Source organism: Trypanosoma brucei, chromosome 10 (genome assembly GCF_000002445.2).
Source record: "Trypanosoma brucei brucei TREU927 chromosome 10, whole genome shotgun sequence".
NCBI lineage: Eukaryota > Euglenozoa > Kinetoplastea > Trypanosomatida > Trypanosomatidae > Trypanosoma > Trypanosoma brucei.
The window spans coordinates 1774263-1789453 of record NC_007283.1 but is presented as its reverse complement, the minus strand read 5'-3'; the positions used below and the strand labels follow the sequence as shown (position 1 = coordinate 1789453).

The 15191-nt window shown below is 49.0% G+C and overlaps 7 protein-coding genes across 7 annotated transcripts, besides 2 other annotated features; 4 read left to right on the top strand and 3 right to left on the bottom strand.

Annotated features, from left to right (window-relative positions):
• Positions 1–402: 402 nt before the first annotated feature.
• Positions 403–461: a microsatellite.
• A 162-nt stretch (positions 462–623) lies between these two features.
• On the top strand, positions 624–1079 carry Tb10.6k15.3500 (D-tyrosyl-tRNA deacylase, putative; the record flags this gene model as incomplete). Its single annotated transcript, XM_817861.1, has 1 exon — positions 624–1079. One exon carries the CDS (start codon positions 624–626, stop codon positions 1077–1079), a length of 456 nt encoding a protein of 151 aa, XP_822954.1.
• A 534-nt stretch (positions 1080–1613) lies between these two features.
• Positions 1614–5060, top strand: Tb10.6k15.3510 (cysteine-rich acidic integral membrane protein precursor; the record flags this gene model as incomplete). The annotated part of the gene is made up of 1 exon (XM_817860.1): positions 1614–5060. The coding sequence occupies one exon, from the start codon at positions 1614–1616 to the stop codon at positions 5058–5060; it is 3447 nt and encodes a 1148-aa protein (XP_822953.1).
• Positions 5061–6402: 1342 nt separating this feature from the next.
• On the top strand, positions 6403–6741 carry Tb10.6k15.3520 (hypothetical protein; the record flags this gene model as incomplete). Its single annotated transcript, XM_817859.1, has 1 exon — positions 6403–6741. One exon carries the CDS (start codon positions 6403–6405, stop codon positions 6739–6741), a length of 339 nt encoding a protein of 112 aa, XP_822952.1.
• Positions 6742–8649: 1908 nt separating this feature from the next.
• On the top strand, positions 8650–9270 carry Tb10.6k15.3540 (procyclin-associated gene 1 protein; the record flags this gene model as incomplete). The annotated part of the gene is made up of 1 exon (XM_817858.1): positions 8650–9270. One exon carries the CDS (start codon positions 8650–8652, stop codon positions 9268–9270), a length of 621 nt encoding a protein of 206 aa, XP_822951.1.
• A 639-nt stretch (positions 9271–9909) lies between these two features.
• Tb10.6k15.3550 (hypothetical protein) lies at positions 9910–10185 on the bottom strand (the record flags this gene model as incomplete). The annotated part of the gene is made up of 1 exon (XM_817857.1): positions 9910–10185. The coding sequence occupies one exon, from the start codon at positions 10183–10185 to the stop codon at positions 9910–9912; it is 276 nt and encodes a 91-aa protein (XP_822950.1).
• Positions 10186–10699: 514 nt separating this feature from the next.
• Positions 10700–12205, bottom strand: Tb10.6k15.3560 (membrane-bound acid phosphatase 2; the record flags this gene model as incomplete). The annotated part of the gene is made up of 1 exon (XM_817856.1): positions 10700–12205. The coding sequence occupies one exon, from the start codon at positions 12203–12205 to the stop codon at positions 10700–10702; it is 1506 nt and encodes a 501-aa protein (XP_822949.1).
• A 539-nt stretch (positions 12206–12744) lies between these two features.
• Positions 12745–12773: a microsatellite.
• Positions 12774–12786: 13 nt separating this feature from the next.
• Positions 12787–15027, bottom strand: Tb10.6k15.3570 (hypothetical protein, conserved; the record flags this gene model as incomplete). The annotated part of the gene is made up of 1 exon (XM_817855.1): positions 12787–15027. The coding sequence occupies one exon, from the start codon at positions 15025–15027 to the stop codon at positions 12787–12789; it is 2241 nt and encodes a 746-aa protein (XP_822948.1).
• Between the last annotated feature and the right edge of the window lie 164 nt (positions 15028–15191).

Below are 15191 nucleotides of genomic sequence, written 5' to 3'. Positions count from 1 at the left end.
TGACAGATTCCCTTTCCACACTATCAACTATGGACCTATAGAGGGAGGCGGAGTAGAGCCCAGCTGACGGTATGGGCGCAACCTCTTAATCTGATTGGTGGTTTTCGCGCGCTTGCATTATCCACAGAGACCTCTTGTTGGCTCACTCACTGCCGGCCGCTCAAACCATTTGGGTTTTTTGTGTGCGTGTTTTGGTCAGTGGCGATTCTTAATTCTACTGGTTTGGTACGCAACGGTGAACTGATTTCACTGATTGAACTGAGGATTAAGGAAGGGGTTGGCCTCGTCTGCAGCTGGTCTGAAACTTGCGTGGGGAAATTGCTTTTCCGTCACCGGTGGTAAGGGAGTTAACCCATTGGGATATCAATGAGAGGTTTCGCCGATGCATGACGGCGAGGGGCCATTTTCATCACTACTACTATTTGTTACCATTATTATTGTTGATATTATTCTCAATATTAAAACGGGTTTCACATGGCTATATGTGTATGTAGTTGATTTTATTTTTCCTCCTTCCCTGCCACTAAATCGTGTGTGAAATGTGCACTTCTGCTTTTTTCCCCCTTTCAAATGTGCGGACGTGTATTGGGGTGTATATGTGGGGCGTGTTTTAAGCGTCACGTATGAGAGTTGTCGTTCAGCGTGTTCTGGAGGGTGCCGTAACGGTTGGTGAGGAGGTTGTTGGTAGTGTTGGGCGTGGAATTGTGGCGTTGGTGGGCATACACCACGAAGATGATATGAGCGATGTGGACTACATTGCCCACAAACTGCTGTCGCTTCGCATATGGCGTAGTGAGGATGGGCAGAAAACGTGGGACCGTAATGTGAAGCAGGTGGACGGCGGAATTCTTCTCGTGTCACAATTTACTCTCATGCACGTACTTAAGGGAAATAAACCCGACTTCCACCTGGCAATGAAGCCAGAGAGAGCATCTGAACTGTTTAACAACTTGCGTGAGGCTCTTTGCAGGGACTATGCGGCTCACAAAATATCGACAGGGCGATTCCAATCCTACATGAATATCAATATGACCAACGATGGCCCAGTGACGCTTGTGCTGGACAGCCGAAATAAGTGACACTCGTCAAGCGTCAGTACCGCGTGGTGCTTCCACAATCCTCCTGTCGCATGCTCAGCAGATAAATATACCTCATATTCTCAGACTGATTGAAGAGCTGGCCGGATGGGGGTTGATAAAAAGACTTTGCCTGCTAGGCTTCTCTTTGGGGATCGTTTCTTCCGGTGTTGGGGTTCGACGTGAGCCACATCGATTGGAATTCTCAGACATTTTTTGTGGTCCACGGTCAATTCTCCCTTCAACTTGTTTTGTGTACGGCACCTTTGTTGCAAGTGTGGCAGTGCGGAGAAGCTTCAGTGGCCTCAACGGTGGGGGAAGAAACGGATAAGGTATGTGCCTTAAAAGGGTGAGTTTGTTTGAAAGATTTCACCACCATGCTGTCGCTCGATGTTCTGACTCTTTTTTCCATCCTGCGCCTCTTGAAGCCCGAATTCACTTTGCGTCCTCTCCAATGTTCTAAATCTCTCCTTTCCCCTACCTCCTCATCCCAAGGAGCTTTCGCGACACAAGTTAACGCTATTCTTAAACAGGGCAATGTCCGCCAAATACTACATTCCTTTGTTTATGACCGTCTTATTCACCAGCACCGCGTGTGTGCCTGGCATGGCTAACGAGGCAGGTCCAATCTTTGAAGAATCAAATGCTGAGGTAGCCACACCCCCTGCTGATGCCGTACATGATGATTTCTTCTTCGACTACAAGAACGCTACGGGTTACGCCGATGATTGTAACATCACAGGTGACTGCAATGAAACTGATGATTGTAACATCACAGGTGACTGCAATGAAACCGATGATTGCAACATCACAGGTGACTGCAATGAAACCGATGATTGCAACATCACAGGTGACTGCAATGAAACCGATGATTGCGACATCACAGGTGACTGCAATGAAACCGATGATTGTAACATCACAGGTGACTGCAATGAAACCGATGATTGCGACATCACAGGTGACTGCAATGAAACTGATGATTGCAACATCACAGGTGACTGCAATGAAACCGATGATTGCGACATCACAGGTGACTGCAATGAAACTGATGATTGCAACATCACAGGTGACTGCAATGAAACCGATGATTGCGACATCACAGGTGACTGCAATGAAACTGATGATTGCAACATCACAGGTGACTGCAATGAAACCGATGATTGCGACATCACAGGTGACTGCAATGAAACCGATGATTGTAACATCACAGGTGACTGCAATGAAACCGATGATTGCGACATCACAGGTGACTGCAATGAAACCGATGATTGCGACATCACAGGTGACTGCAATGAAACTGATGATTGCAACATCACAGGTGACTGCAATGAAACCGATGATTGCGACATCACAGGTGACTGCAATGAAACTGATGATTGCGACATCACAGGTGACTGCAATGAAACTGATGATTGCAACATCACAGGTGACTGCAATGAAACTGATGATTGCAACATCACAGGTGACTGCAATGAAACTGATGATTGCGACATCACAGGTGACTGCAATGAAACCGATGATTGCAACATCACAGGTGACTGCAATGAAACCGATGATTGCGACATCACAGGTGACTGCAATGAAACTGATGATTGCAACATCACAGGTGACTGCAATGAAACCGATGATTGCAACATCACAGGTGACTGCAATGAAACCGATGATTGCGACATCACAGGTGACTGCAATGAAACTGATGATTGCAACATCACAGGTGACTGCAATGAAACTGATGATTGCAACATCACAGGTGACTGCAATGAAACCGATGATTGCAACATCACAGGTGACTGCAATGAAACCGATGATTGCAACATCACAGGTGACTGCAATGAAACCGATGATTGCGACATCACAGGTGACTGCAATGAAACCGATGATTGCGACATCACAGGTGACTGCAATGAAACCGATGATTGTAACATCACAGGTGACTGCAATGAAACCGATGATTGCGACATCACAGGTGACTGCAATGAAACTGATGATTGCAACATCACAGGTGACTGCAATGAAACCGATGATTGCAACATCACAGGTGACTGCAATGAAACCGATGATTGCGACATCACAGGTGACTGCAATGAAACTGATGATTGCAACATCACAGGTGACTGCAATGAAACCGATGATTGCGACATCACAGGTGACTGCAATGAAACTGATGATTGCGACATCACAGGTGACTGCAATGAAACTGATGATTGCAACATCACAGGTGACTGCAATGAAACCGATGATTGCAACATCACAGGTGACTGCAATGAAACCGATGATTGCAACATCACAGGTGACTGCAATGAAACTGATGATTGCAACATCACAGGTGACTGCAATGAAACTGATGATTGCAACATCACAGGTGACTGCAATGAAACTGATGATTGCAACATCACAGGTGACTGCAATGAAACTGATGATTGCAACATCACAGGTGACTGCAATGAAACTGATGATTGCAACATCACAGGTGACTGCAATGAAACCGATGATTGCAACATCACAGGTGACTGCAATGAAACCGATGATTGCAACATCACAGGTGACTGCAATGAAACCGATGATTGTAACATCACAGGTGACTGCAATGAAACCGATGATTGCAACATCACAGGTGACTGCAATGAAACCGATGATTGCAACATCACAGGTGACTGCAATGAAACTGATGATTGCGACATCACAGGTGACTGCAATGAAACCGATGATTGCGACATCACAGGTGACTGCAATGAAACCGATGATTGCAACATCACAGGTGACTGCAATGAAACCGATGATTGCGACATCACAGGTGACTGCAATGAAACCGATGATTGTAACATCACAGGTGACTGCAATGAAACCGATGATTGCAACATCACAGGTGACTGCAATGAAACCGATGATTGCAACATCACAGGTGACTGCAATGAAACTGATGATTGCGACATCACAGGTGACTGCAATGAAACCGATGATTGCGACATCACAGGTGACTGCAATGAAACCGATGATTGTAACATCACAGGTGACTGCAATGAAACCGATGATTGCGACATCACAGGTGACTGCAATGAAACCGATGATTGCAACATCACAGGTGACTGCAATGAAACCGATGATTGCGACATCACAGGTGACTGCAATGAAACCGATGATTGCAACATCACAGGTGACTGCAATGAAACCGATGATTGCAACATCACAGGTGACTGCAATGAAACCGATGATTGCAACATCACAGGTGACTGCAATGAAACCGATGATTGCAACATCACAGGTGACTGCAATGAAACCGATGATTGTAACATCACAGGTGACTGCAATGAAACCGATGATTGCGACATCACAGGTGACTGCAATGAAACCGATGATTGTAACATCACAGGTGACTGCAATGAAACCGATGATTGCAACATCACAGGTGACTGCAATGAAACCGATGATTGCGACATCACAGGTGACTGCAATGAAACCGATGATTGTAACATCACAGGTGACTGCAATGAAACCGATGATTGCAACATCACAGGTGACTGCAATGAAACCGATGATTGCGACATCACAGGTGACTGCAATGAAACTGATGATTGCAACATCACAGGTGACTGCAATGAAACTGATGATTGCGACATCACAGGTGACTGCAATGATACGGAGGTAAGCGATGCAGCGGACGGGACTGACGGAATGTTCTTGAAATCTTCGTGTTCGTTAAAGCTTGTTGCATTCTGTGATGGATGCTCTACTGAGGATTCCCCCAAGTTCTCGAATGCAAAGGGGAAAGGATCGAGCGTCAGTGCGGGATTGCTGCTTTTGGTTGGTTCCACGTTTTTGTTACTGGCGGTGGGGCTGTCGGCAGTTTTATTTTTGGGAAGGGAACGCCAGAACGCGGTTGTCATATGCGACAACGAGGTTATGATGGAGGAGGTGCCACGATGCTTATCTGATGCATCTTTTGCCGTACCCGTAACTCAATCCTCAGATGAAGCGAAACCGTAAAGCTATAGTTTTTTGTTTTAACCGGATGAAAGGGGACCGGTAAGGGGGAAAGTTTTTTTTTTCGAAGATTTATTATGTTGTGATCGATCGGGAGGGAGTTTATTTACCTATTTTTTTTTCGTAGTCTTTGAGCCCAGTTTTTTCTTTTCATCAGGTAAACATGTACTCATTGAGATTTAACAGTTCTGCATGTACAGAACAGGGAGTGAACACATGTGACGTGCCACTGGTTCCCACAAACGGTATGGGGGACGAAGTTGTGTGAGCGTTGCTCCGCTTCGTACTCGAGTTGGGATTATTGCATTTCTGTTTGGATGTGTTGTAGGTATTAGCAGTACATTTATGTACGAGTGCGCACGTATGAATAACAATAATTATATTTATCTATATATATACATACATTTTTTCTTTTACAAACATATGATTCTTCGTGAGCAATTTCAACTATTGCGGGAATAATTTCACTTTTGGCCGAGTGTTTGTTGGAAAATAGGAGAACGCTCCACTGCCGTCGTCATTCCAGAAGCCCTTATTCTTTATCCTTTTTTCTAAATATTTTTAGACCATAGTTTGTCTGTGTCATCGTGTTTTCTCTGAAGCGTACCGTATTTAGACTGATGAAGTAGTTTTCGCAAGCGGCATTGACCCTGCTGAGAACCCTAAAACACGATAGATGCAACATGTAATTAAGGAGGGAAAGTTTTCAATTTGGGGGCCAGTGAGCGGTTTAGTGGGGGGAACATCGGGAAATAGAAACTTAACCCCTATAATCTGCTTGGCGCTTTACGGGTAAACACAAACGAGTGATAACCGAAGACTTCAGCGTCGCCCATGCGTGCTGGTGCTGCAACCGTCGCCTCTGCTTCACACGTCGCACTTTTCGTGCAACCGCTTGTATGGTGGTTCAGTTGGAGTTTCCGTCGTGGGAAAAATCCCCCCACTCTGCGCCTAATTTTTCTTGGCCCTTTTAATATATGTTGGAAAGTGAAGGTATAGTGTATAGACCAATGCGTTGGTACGGCATTGCTCACACCGACAGTTTTGGTGGGATCAATACAACGGAATGGCTTGCAAAATCATCGCGGGTGATCATTATTCAACTTTGATAACCCTCCTGAGCTACTAATTCCAACTGTTACGACGGTATCCACTTCACATTCTGCATGCAATGCCCTTGGGAGTTGGAGCGGGGGAAGGTGTAGAGAAAATTCCTCGGACTCAAACTTAAGGGAGTTGCGCTGCTTTTGTAGGTTGTGGCCATGCTTGCGTTCTATGTATTTGGTGGCGGTGTGTTGCTCGGCCATCTATTTTTGGTGTGCAGCATCCGTATCTGCATGCAGATATGTTCCCCATTCCGCCAGCCACATTCGTGCACCAATTTCCGTTATTTCCTGCAACCTGTTGTTCGGATAGTACCGGATTCTTTAAGGGCCTAGCACTTCCGGTATCGCCTCTCACTATTGCTTCCACCCCAACTGCTTTAACAACCCGGAGAGATTTTGTTGTTCTCCGGCAGCCTTGGCGCCAGTTGGTGGTCGCTCTCTCGCTTTCCTTTCGAACACCCGGAATGTTGCTTTCCTGTTTGTTTGATCAACCAACCTGGGGTGGTGTTGCGTTCCTCCGTGCGTGGCGTGTGCGGTGTTGCTGTTTTCAGGACTGCACAGTCAGTTTGCGCGTTTAGGGAAGGGATTCAGGCATATCCAGGTTACTCTGTCGTCCTTGGTATCTTTTTTACCCCCACTTGCCCCTGGCACATAGTGGAATGTTCAGAGGTCGGATTGAACTACGCGGAGTCGTGCGCCGTGGTTGTGGCAACTGCGCTTCCCCTCGGATGCCGTGGGCGCTGCGGTAGCGGACATCACCTAACCGCCGACGCCCCTTTCTTTTTTCCATCGATATATCTTCAACGCTTGCTTGGCTGCCCCACTTCGAAATCGCAACACAGTATTTTAGGAGTGGTGGAAACATTTGGTGACGGTATCCCGCCACTCTTAGCGATAGGTGATATTTGAAGTGGATGGGCGTGCCGCACTGGGCATTGCTGTGGGACGCGCCTTGGATGGTGCTGCCGAGGGCCACTGCAGGTTGCTATTGGCGTTTCATCATGTTTTGACACCAAGATTGGCATTATAATGACCATCTCCCGCTTTTCATTGTGTGACAGTGCTTTCGGTGAGGTGGTCACAAAGCCCAGCAAGCGCAGCCTCCCTTTCCCACAGACCTTCTGCAAATCCCCTTAGTGTATATTTCCCAAGGGCGCGGCTCCTGTACAAAATTCATTTACCGTTAACTTTAACCCCCCCCTCCCTAAGGCCAAGGCCAAGGGCTTCGGCTTACGATTCCCCGTTCCCGGTGGTTCCATCATTGGATCTTTCGGCATGTTTTCGGGCTTCGCGCTGCTCATCCCTGAAGGGCAATTCCCCTGATGCCTCCCTGCTAACGGTTGTTTGTCGGGTACTGCAATCAAGTTTAAGAGAGCTTGGAGTAAGCACTGTGTCAAATTCTAACCTGCTGATTCGGCCGCTTTTGGTTTCGAGGTTCCGCACCACCCACCGCCATATGGCACTGTTTCTGTGCGCCCTTTTCGGCTTGGCAATCTTTATCTCCCGTAACCCACGCGCCTTGCAAGGCTCGTCCCCAGAGATGTGGCGGCAGCCCGTTTCCACCGTGGGTTTTCCACCGCCACAGCCACGCTATTCGGCTCCCGAAGGGATTCATCCATAACGTCCCACCTCTTAGGAGGCGATAAGATCCCCTCCGAAGCCCGCGGGTACGTATTTGTGGGCAAATTTCCCAACAATTTCCCCCTTACGCGGGCGATCTAAGCTCGTAATGGCACAAGTAAATTCTGTTGACGCACACTCCGATCCATACGTTGGAGGCGGCCCGCTGCTGGTTGACCGTTGTCTGTTTCAAGATCCATAAGGGTGCGTTGCATCCCCCGTGCACTGCTACGCCCGAGTGGAATAATTTCTGTTCTGATAATCTTATTTCGGCTTCTGACGTTGGGAAGTCCCATTTCCCCATCAAAGTGCCATTTCACGCCGCATTCAACTGCGCGATGTGGGCGAGTGAGCGGACTCAACACCTCACCGCACCGATTCACACCCGTGCCGATTATCACTAGTCTTTGTGTCGAGCATGCCGTGCCCAGCTTTGGTAAGGCGGAACCAGGTTTTCTTGCGAGGGTTGTGCACCAAGTTTGAAAGTGGAATAACAATCTCATTGCATCTCCCCTCCCCCACCAATATTGCCGCGGTAGTTGCACCGCCATATGAAAAGACAAGCCAGCCGGTTCTGGAAAGAAGGCATGTCAAATTACTGATTTTTTTTCTTCACAGGCCCACTAACAACTTATTCACTTCCCCTTCCCCCGCCCCTTCCGCCAAGAGTAAAGTTCATCGACGCGTGGATGCGCTAGTCGTTGTATTTTTCTCTTTGTCATTTTGCTTTTGCGGACAGTGGCGCACTGAGTTTGAGTGGAGCTGCGGAAGCGCTCCGTAATGCGTCGGGGAAGTTGAAATCGGTGTATGCCTTCGTCCAAGCGAAAACTAAGTATGCAACCGAGAAGGTGAGGGAGTTTGAGGATATGGTGGAGTTGGTGAGGTTGAAGATTGTGAAGGTTAGGGGAAATGAAGGGGGAAATAGCAATTGGACCTCGTGCACGGGGATCGCGAAGTTTTTGAAACGTGTGGGGAGTAAAGTGAATAGGGTGAAGAGGAGAGAATTGAAGAGGTTGAGATATCTTGGATACTCAGCGGTAGGGGCAGCAGGGATAGCGGCGGGGAGGTTGGATGAAATGATAAATGTGTGGCGGCGCGCGTATTCCAGTGGGAAAGGGGATTTTTGCGTAGGAAATAGCGAGCACCACGCGACGCGGAATCAGTTGTTGAATTGCTATTTAAGTGACTCGGAGAAGGATGAATTTATTTCTTTGGGGGGTATGCACCGCATGGAAAGGGTGGAGGAAATGAACATGACACGGGAGAGTATGAACGAATTGCTTAGGCTCACTGGTGGCGGTGGAAACCCCTTGGAACGCTACGTCCACAGCGCAAACTGCCACCTAACAAACACCCGTCCGGGGGCGGCTACCTCTCCGAAAACAGCACCTCCAGAGGAATACTCTGGGGAGATAGAATTATTTCCCTTAAACGAAGTGGAAGAGGATTCGTTGGGGGGACAGGAAAAACCCGTGCAGAGGTTCTAATACACGATGTAACTTGGGAGGAAGACCCCGTTAACAACGTCCCCGTTCTTAGAAACGCCTACCGAGAGCTTCGCAAATTTGTGAACTTGTATACTCACATCGAAGAGCTGGCGCACGAAACCGGCGCACACTGGAACTGGGAATACGCGCAAGCTATTGTGAACACGGGCACCCACGGAAATAAAAGCACAGTAGTGGTAGATGAGGATAGTGGGAAGTCATTCGTCGTGCTCGGGAACAGAGAAACGGTGCAAGAGGAGAAGCTGTTGGAGGAGATGGCGATATGTGGTGTTGGCAGGGCTGACTCTCTCAGGAGGACCCTCGCGTTGTTATTTTTGGTTGTTTTAAATTCGTATTTCTTAGTTTGTGTGGTTTAAGGGAAAACTTAGTGGGTTGCAGGTGCCAGGCATCTTTTGTTTTCTTCAGCAAATGCGAAGAACAGTGGCATTTTTAGTAGTGGCGTTAGTAAGTGGTTGTTGTCATCATGCGGACGCTGGGGCAGCTTTGAAATTGTCCGCAATAAAAGCGTTATGTAATACCTCAAAAAAACTAAAGGCTGTGCACGGTTTCGTCGAGCAGAAACTCATGGAGGCTGACAGAAAACTCGAGGAAGTCCAACTGCTCCGTGGAGTTGCGAGGCTACATGCATGAGCGCCGGCTGCCCCGCCGATAGTACCGAGACGCGAATGTTAGGAGAAACACGACACGACCGTCTTGCGGCCAACGCGACGGCGGTGAGTTGGAGTTTCCTTTCCGGTTATTTCGGTCGTAACTTCCATGAAGCCGCACAAAAGAGATACAGCGCATCGGCACCTCTCCGCTGCAGTGCTGGCGTCCGCCAACAAAAAAAAATGACCGGCCAGCACCGTGGGGGGAGGGGCCCGAGCAACACATATCAAACATACGCCCAAACATTGGCGAAGTCTCATCACTTCGCTGAACACATATCCCTTCCACTTTATGCACAGTGAGAAAACGCAAACAGAGGGTTTTATGTGCTTAGTGCGAGCAATTTGCCCTTCAGGAGAGCACTTTCTTTCAGGCCTGAGGGTGTAGAGGAAGGGTCACCCTTCTCCCAGGGCCTCACGTGATTACCGCACAAGGTCAAAAAAATTCACGCAAACAAACTTATTTACAACAGGCCAGTCCCAGAGGAAGATGGTGGGGATTTGTTATATCACTGGTTGTTGGTCCGATTTTTACACTGCATCCACCGGAGGAACTAAGCGTCTACGGTATTCGGCAGTTACGTTCTTTGCATGAGGAGCTTGAGGTCGAACGGAGCCGGACTAAACGGAGGAAAGCAGCGGACAAACCACATGCATCAGAACAGTCAGATACCAGTATCATACTGCGGCTTCCCTGGTCTACAAATGCCCCGTCATCCCCAAACGGAAACACATACACACAAACACAAAACAACAATGCACTAGCCCTTCGCCCTCGTTCTGCGGGTTCGTGCCCGCAATTTTTTACCGATGCACACGAATACGGAAAAAATAGGGATGAGAAGTGCCAAGAGCACAAAGATGAAGATGGTGAAAAGATTCCTGCCAAGTGTGTCAGTGCTGATGCTCAGGTCACGATTCTCCATACATTTCCTGGAACTGCACACGCACTCTAAGGTAACACTGTTCAACGTGTAACCTTCTTCGCAGGACCACGCTGGACACACACGCCGAAAGACTTTGCACTGCTTATTAGGTGGTTTTCCAACATTTCCCGGGCAGTGGAAAAGCTCGCGGTACCTCCGGTTGAGATAACAAAGTCCCGCGGGATCATGCGGTTTGGTGGATTTCACGAACCGCCGGAAGTCGTGGTAAGGGCACTTGTTGTCCTCAGCTGTGTAAACAGTGTGGTTTTCGTTCATGCATTTCATCTGAAACTCTCCCCAACTAAATGCATAGCCTTCCTCGGGTTTCTGACCTGGCGCACCGCGCCTTATCCGAATAATATACCCTTTAACTTCGTGGTCGTACAGCAGTTCAAAAGCATACAGCTGACCGTAAGGTGGCGTGATTCCAGTGGTTGTGCTGTCCCCGAGTGTCGCAGCCAGTGGTGCTATCGTTGTGTCATGTGCGCTGTAGTGATAGAGTTTGTACGACGTTAGTCCATTCATATGATTCTCCGCATTTTTCAAAATTTCCTGAGCAAGGTGCTGCCCCAAACTCCCCATCTTTGCGTGCGTACGATCAGAGGCGTTGTAAACAAATCGGTGAGAATCCTCAAAGAACTTGATATCGCGCAACCGGCCGAGATTTTCCCTCAAAAGTGGGTGTTTATCGATGCGACCGTCGGACTGCATGGCGACACCAATGTCGAACAGCGTCGCCGCGCAATGGCACCGGTTTTGTGGATCAGCGCAGAACCCTTCACTGAACACCTCCCGCGAAACGGATAACAACGTGTTGGTGTCGATAAGCGTGTCCAGCTTTGGGTTACACACATTTCTCCACCAATGCTCATCTAAATGACTGAAGGCGTATGCTTGAGGTATCACGTCGTAACGCAGTAGCCAATCGGTACTCACATCTGCAGTGTGTATAGCTGGAAAGAATTCCGACGCATTGGGGAACATTCCGCGCAGAAGACACCCAGCGCTCTGCAGCGTACGCGGGACATCTGTGGAACGCGAGTAGGTCACACAGGAGTTGTAACTCTCCTCCGGGAAGAAAGGCTCAGATGCGTTACTGTTGTAGTGATTCCTAAGAAATTCACCTGCATTGACTAGCATCATCTTCCCGGCAGCGTTCAGATACCCACACGGCACCTCACCGCATATTTGACTTTGATTGTGTTTTACCTTGGGAGACCGCGCTCCGTGACGGTGGACAAGCTGCACAAGGTGTAGGGTTTGTACTGCCTGGGCACCGAGGCACGAAAGCAGCGATATCAACAAGCACAGAGAACCGCCATGGAGGCAGGCGTAAGGCATCGCCTCGGCACCTGTTTTGTCCTTTATCGTTTCCTGGAAGTAGTGTTCCGAAGGTATTAGTGGAGGGTAGAAAACAGATATGGGAACACTAAAGAGGGTAAACGTAGAACTCACAAAACAAAGCAAGAAACTCGTCTGACATTTAAATTGTTACACGTTGGGCGCTGACCGATGTGAGGCTGCTGCACGGAGAAGACAGAGCCAAAAAGTGGAGAAATGCGGCAGTTGGCCACGAAACATCATGTATACAACAAACAACGTCAGTCAAAAAGGGGAGTGGACAAAGTGCCTTACAGGAGCCCACCCGGGTAGCATAGATGGCGCAGAGGCGTAACGGCCCTTTAGGAGCCTCAGCTGCGCAGCACGCCCCTCCGCTTCCCCACCACTGCTGGTTTCACGCAAACTGTAACCTAGTGCATGTCGGACCGACGCTACGCACACAAAACCCGTGTCAACTCCGATGGGACGGCGAGCTAAACGAACAACAAACGTTAATTCCCCGTGGGACTGGAGAAAGCCTGAAGGGTGGGCCGCGACGTTGTGTGTGTGTGTGTGTGTGTGCGCGTGTCGGCCATCCACAATTAGCGCAGCAACTTCCTCACATCCTCAGAACCCGTGGCACAAACAGCTTGAATAAAAGCCTCTTCCCTCCCATCAAAATGTGTGTAAACTAATGCAGACAGGGTTGTTCGTGCATTCCGTATCTCTTCATCCGGACTTACACCTGCGACGTTTTCCTCACTGTCGGAATCATCCCAATTGTTGCAACCACCAGATGGTGCATCCCCCGTCCTGGACGTGGCGGCGGTGGTTTCGCCGACCGATTTTGCACCCTGCGTTACCAACACACCGCGCCACTCGGGTGCCACACTGTCCAAGCGTGTGACAACGGCGGAGACGACAGCGGCAAGTGTTTTATGCTGTGGCATAGCCCCACACTCCGCCATCATTAAGGAACGCACCGCATTAAGGACTGATGGTTCCGTGCCTTTGTAGGCGTACAGTTTTCGGTATACCACGTTGTGGAGGTCGCCCAAGACATCTTCCACCCCCTCCATATTATTCATAGGCACCGGCTGCGTCTCTGGCAGCAACTCCTCGCTTGGGAAGCGCTGCTTCAGCCAGTGGAAGCCGAGCGGTACTTCCTCCCCTTCATCTTTCATTGTGGGCGCGTAGAAAGCCGAGTGATATGCAAATGAGAGGCGCTTTCGTCCTACTAACTGCTCCTTTGGGGCGATAGCAACCTTTATTGCATCCAGTATCAAGCACTGCTGATGTGTATACGCTCCAGCTAGCCAATTGAACCATAACGGCAACAGCTGCCCCGCTGACACTTCCTCCTGCCTGATTAAAAGTGTGAAATCTGATGCGTATTGGACAACATTCCCGAAACATGAAAATGCCTTCCGCCACGCCGCCTCATCAATGGCAAACTTCAAAAGTCTTTTGCCGGCGGGTTCCTTTAAGCATTCGGGAAAGTAAGTGCAGACAAGTATGACAGACAGTGGGTCGTCGACATGCCCCCGGGTTGCTGCTACGCCTTCTGTGTCGATGTTGCCGCTCACATCTCCTTCCCCAACAAGGCTCGGAATCAGGTATTGCATCACGGCCTTCTGCACTGCTGTTGCCTCCCCAGCGGGCCGCACATACCGTCGAATTACCAAAAACCAGACTAAATCAGACAGGAAAGGGAAAGCAAAGTTCGTGCGCTCCTGAAATCGTGCGGCTTCTTTACCCAACAACTCCCCCAGGAATGCGAGGGATTCCGTAAATCGAACCACAAACTGCGTGAGCAGAGGCAAAACCTGCTTCGCCATGCGAGCCACCTCGAACTGCTTTGCCTCAATCAGGACCAGAACTGCGTAAAGTGACTTAACGATGGTTCCGCGTGCCATTTGCTTTAGCGCCCTTGCCTTCTCCGGGAAGCACAGGTAATACGTTAATTGTTCCTGCAGTGCCATGAGAAGTGTCTCTACCACGCACCACCACTCATCACTATCTGAGGGGGCGTGTGCCTTCTCAACCATTGTGGTAAGAGCCATGTCAAAGTTTTCTACGGAGCGTAGCGCCCATACTCGAGCTACCTGTTGGCGAAGACTAGCAGCAGGATAAGCAGACAACTGCTGGAGAATTGGATGCAGGTCTGCCATCAAACGGGTGGTATACAACCCTGCATGCAGCGCCAGGAGCTTTGCCAAACAGCCGAGATGTCCAGCAGTAGTGAGAGGATCCGAAACACCGGTTTTGTCAAAGATACATGTCTTTCTGAGTGCTACCACGTTGTAATCTACTGTGAAGGAAGCGAGGTTTTCACTACGCTGTGTGACAAGAAGTGCCACCTCAACCGCAGCGTCACTTACCGGTAACTGAGGATCGGACACCGACGGTAGAACCAATAGAAGCAGCATATTTGCTAACAAACCTTCCTCTAACGAGGTAGGCTCCGCGAAGCTAAGCACATCGAGCAACAGAAGGAGCAATCCCTCTTTTTCATACCAATTTCTAACTCGCGGCCACCTGTCCCGCACGAGATTTAATAGCTGCTTGATATAGCGCTTTTTTTGCACGCCTGTTTGCGTGGAGGCGATGCGTAGAAGACATTGTCTCCCTAACTTGCGGATGCGAGACCAGGGATCCTGCACCGCCTTTAACATCATGGAAACCCAGTGATCCGATGGCGACTTTCCCGTGCCTTTAAATGGAGTGTCGGCAAGCATGTTGTACACCTTCAGGCGCTCGTCAGGGTTGTCCTTAAGGTCGCCGACTAACATTTTCCGCACAGCGCTTACTGTGTTCCGCGACTTCTGCAAGTCGGAAGCCATGTGTAATCGCTTGATTTATGTTCCTTGTGTTACCTTAGGAACACGGCGCACGTGCGTACGTGGGGCGGTGCGGGGGTGGAAGGAAGGCAAAACACGAAGAAATGAAATTAAAGATAGAGTTATGTAAACATGGGCAAAATGTGCTTTACCCGTGCCAGTGTGAC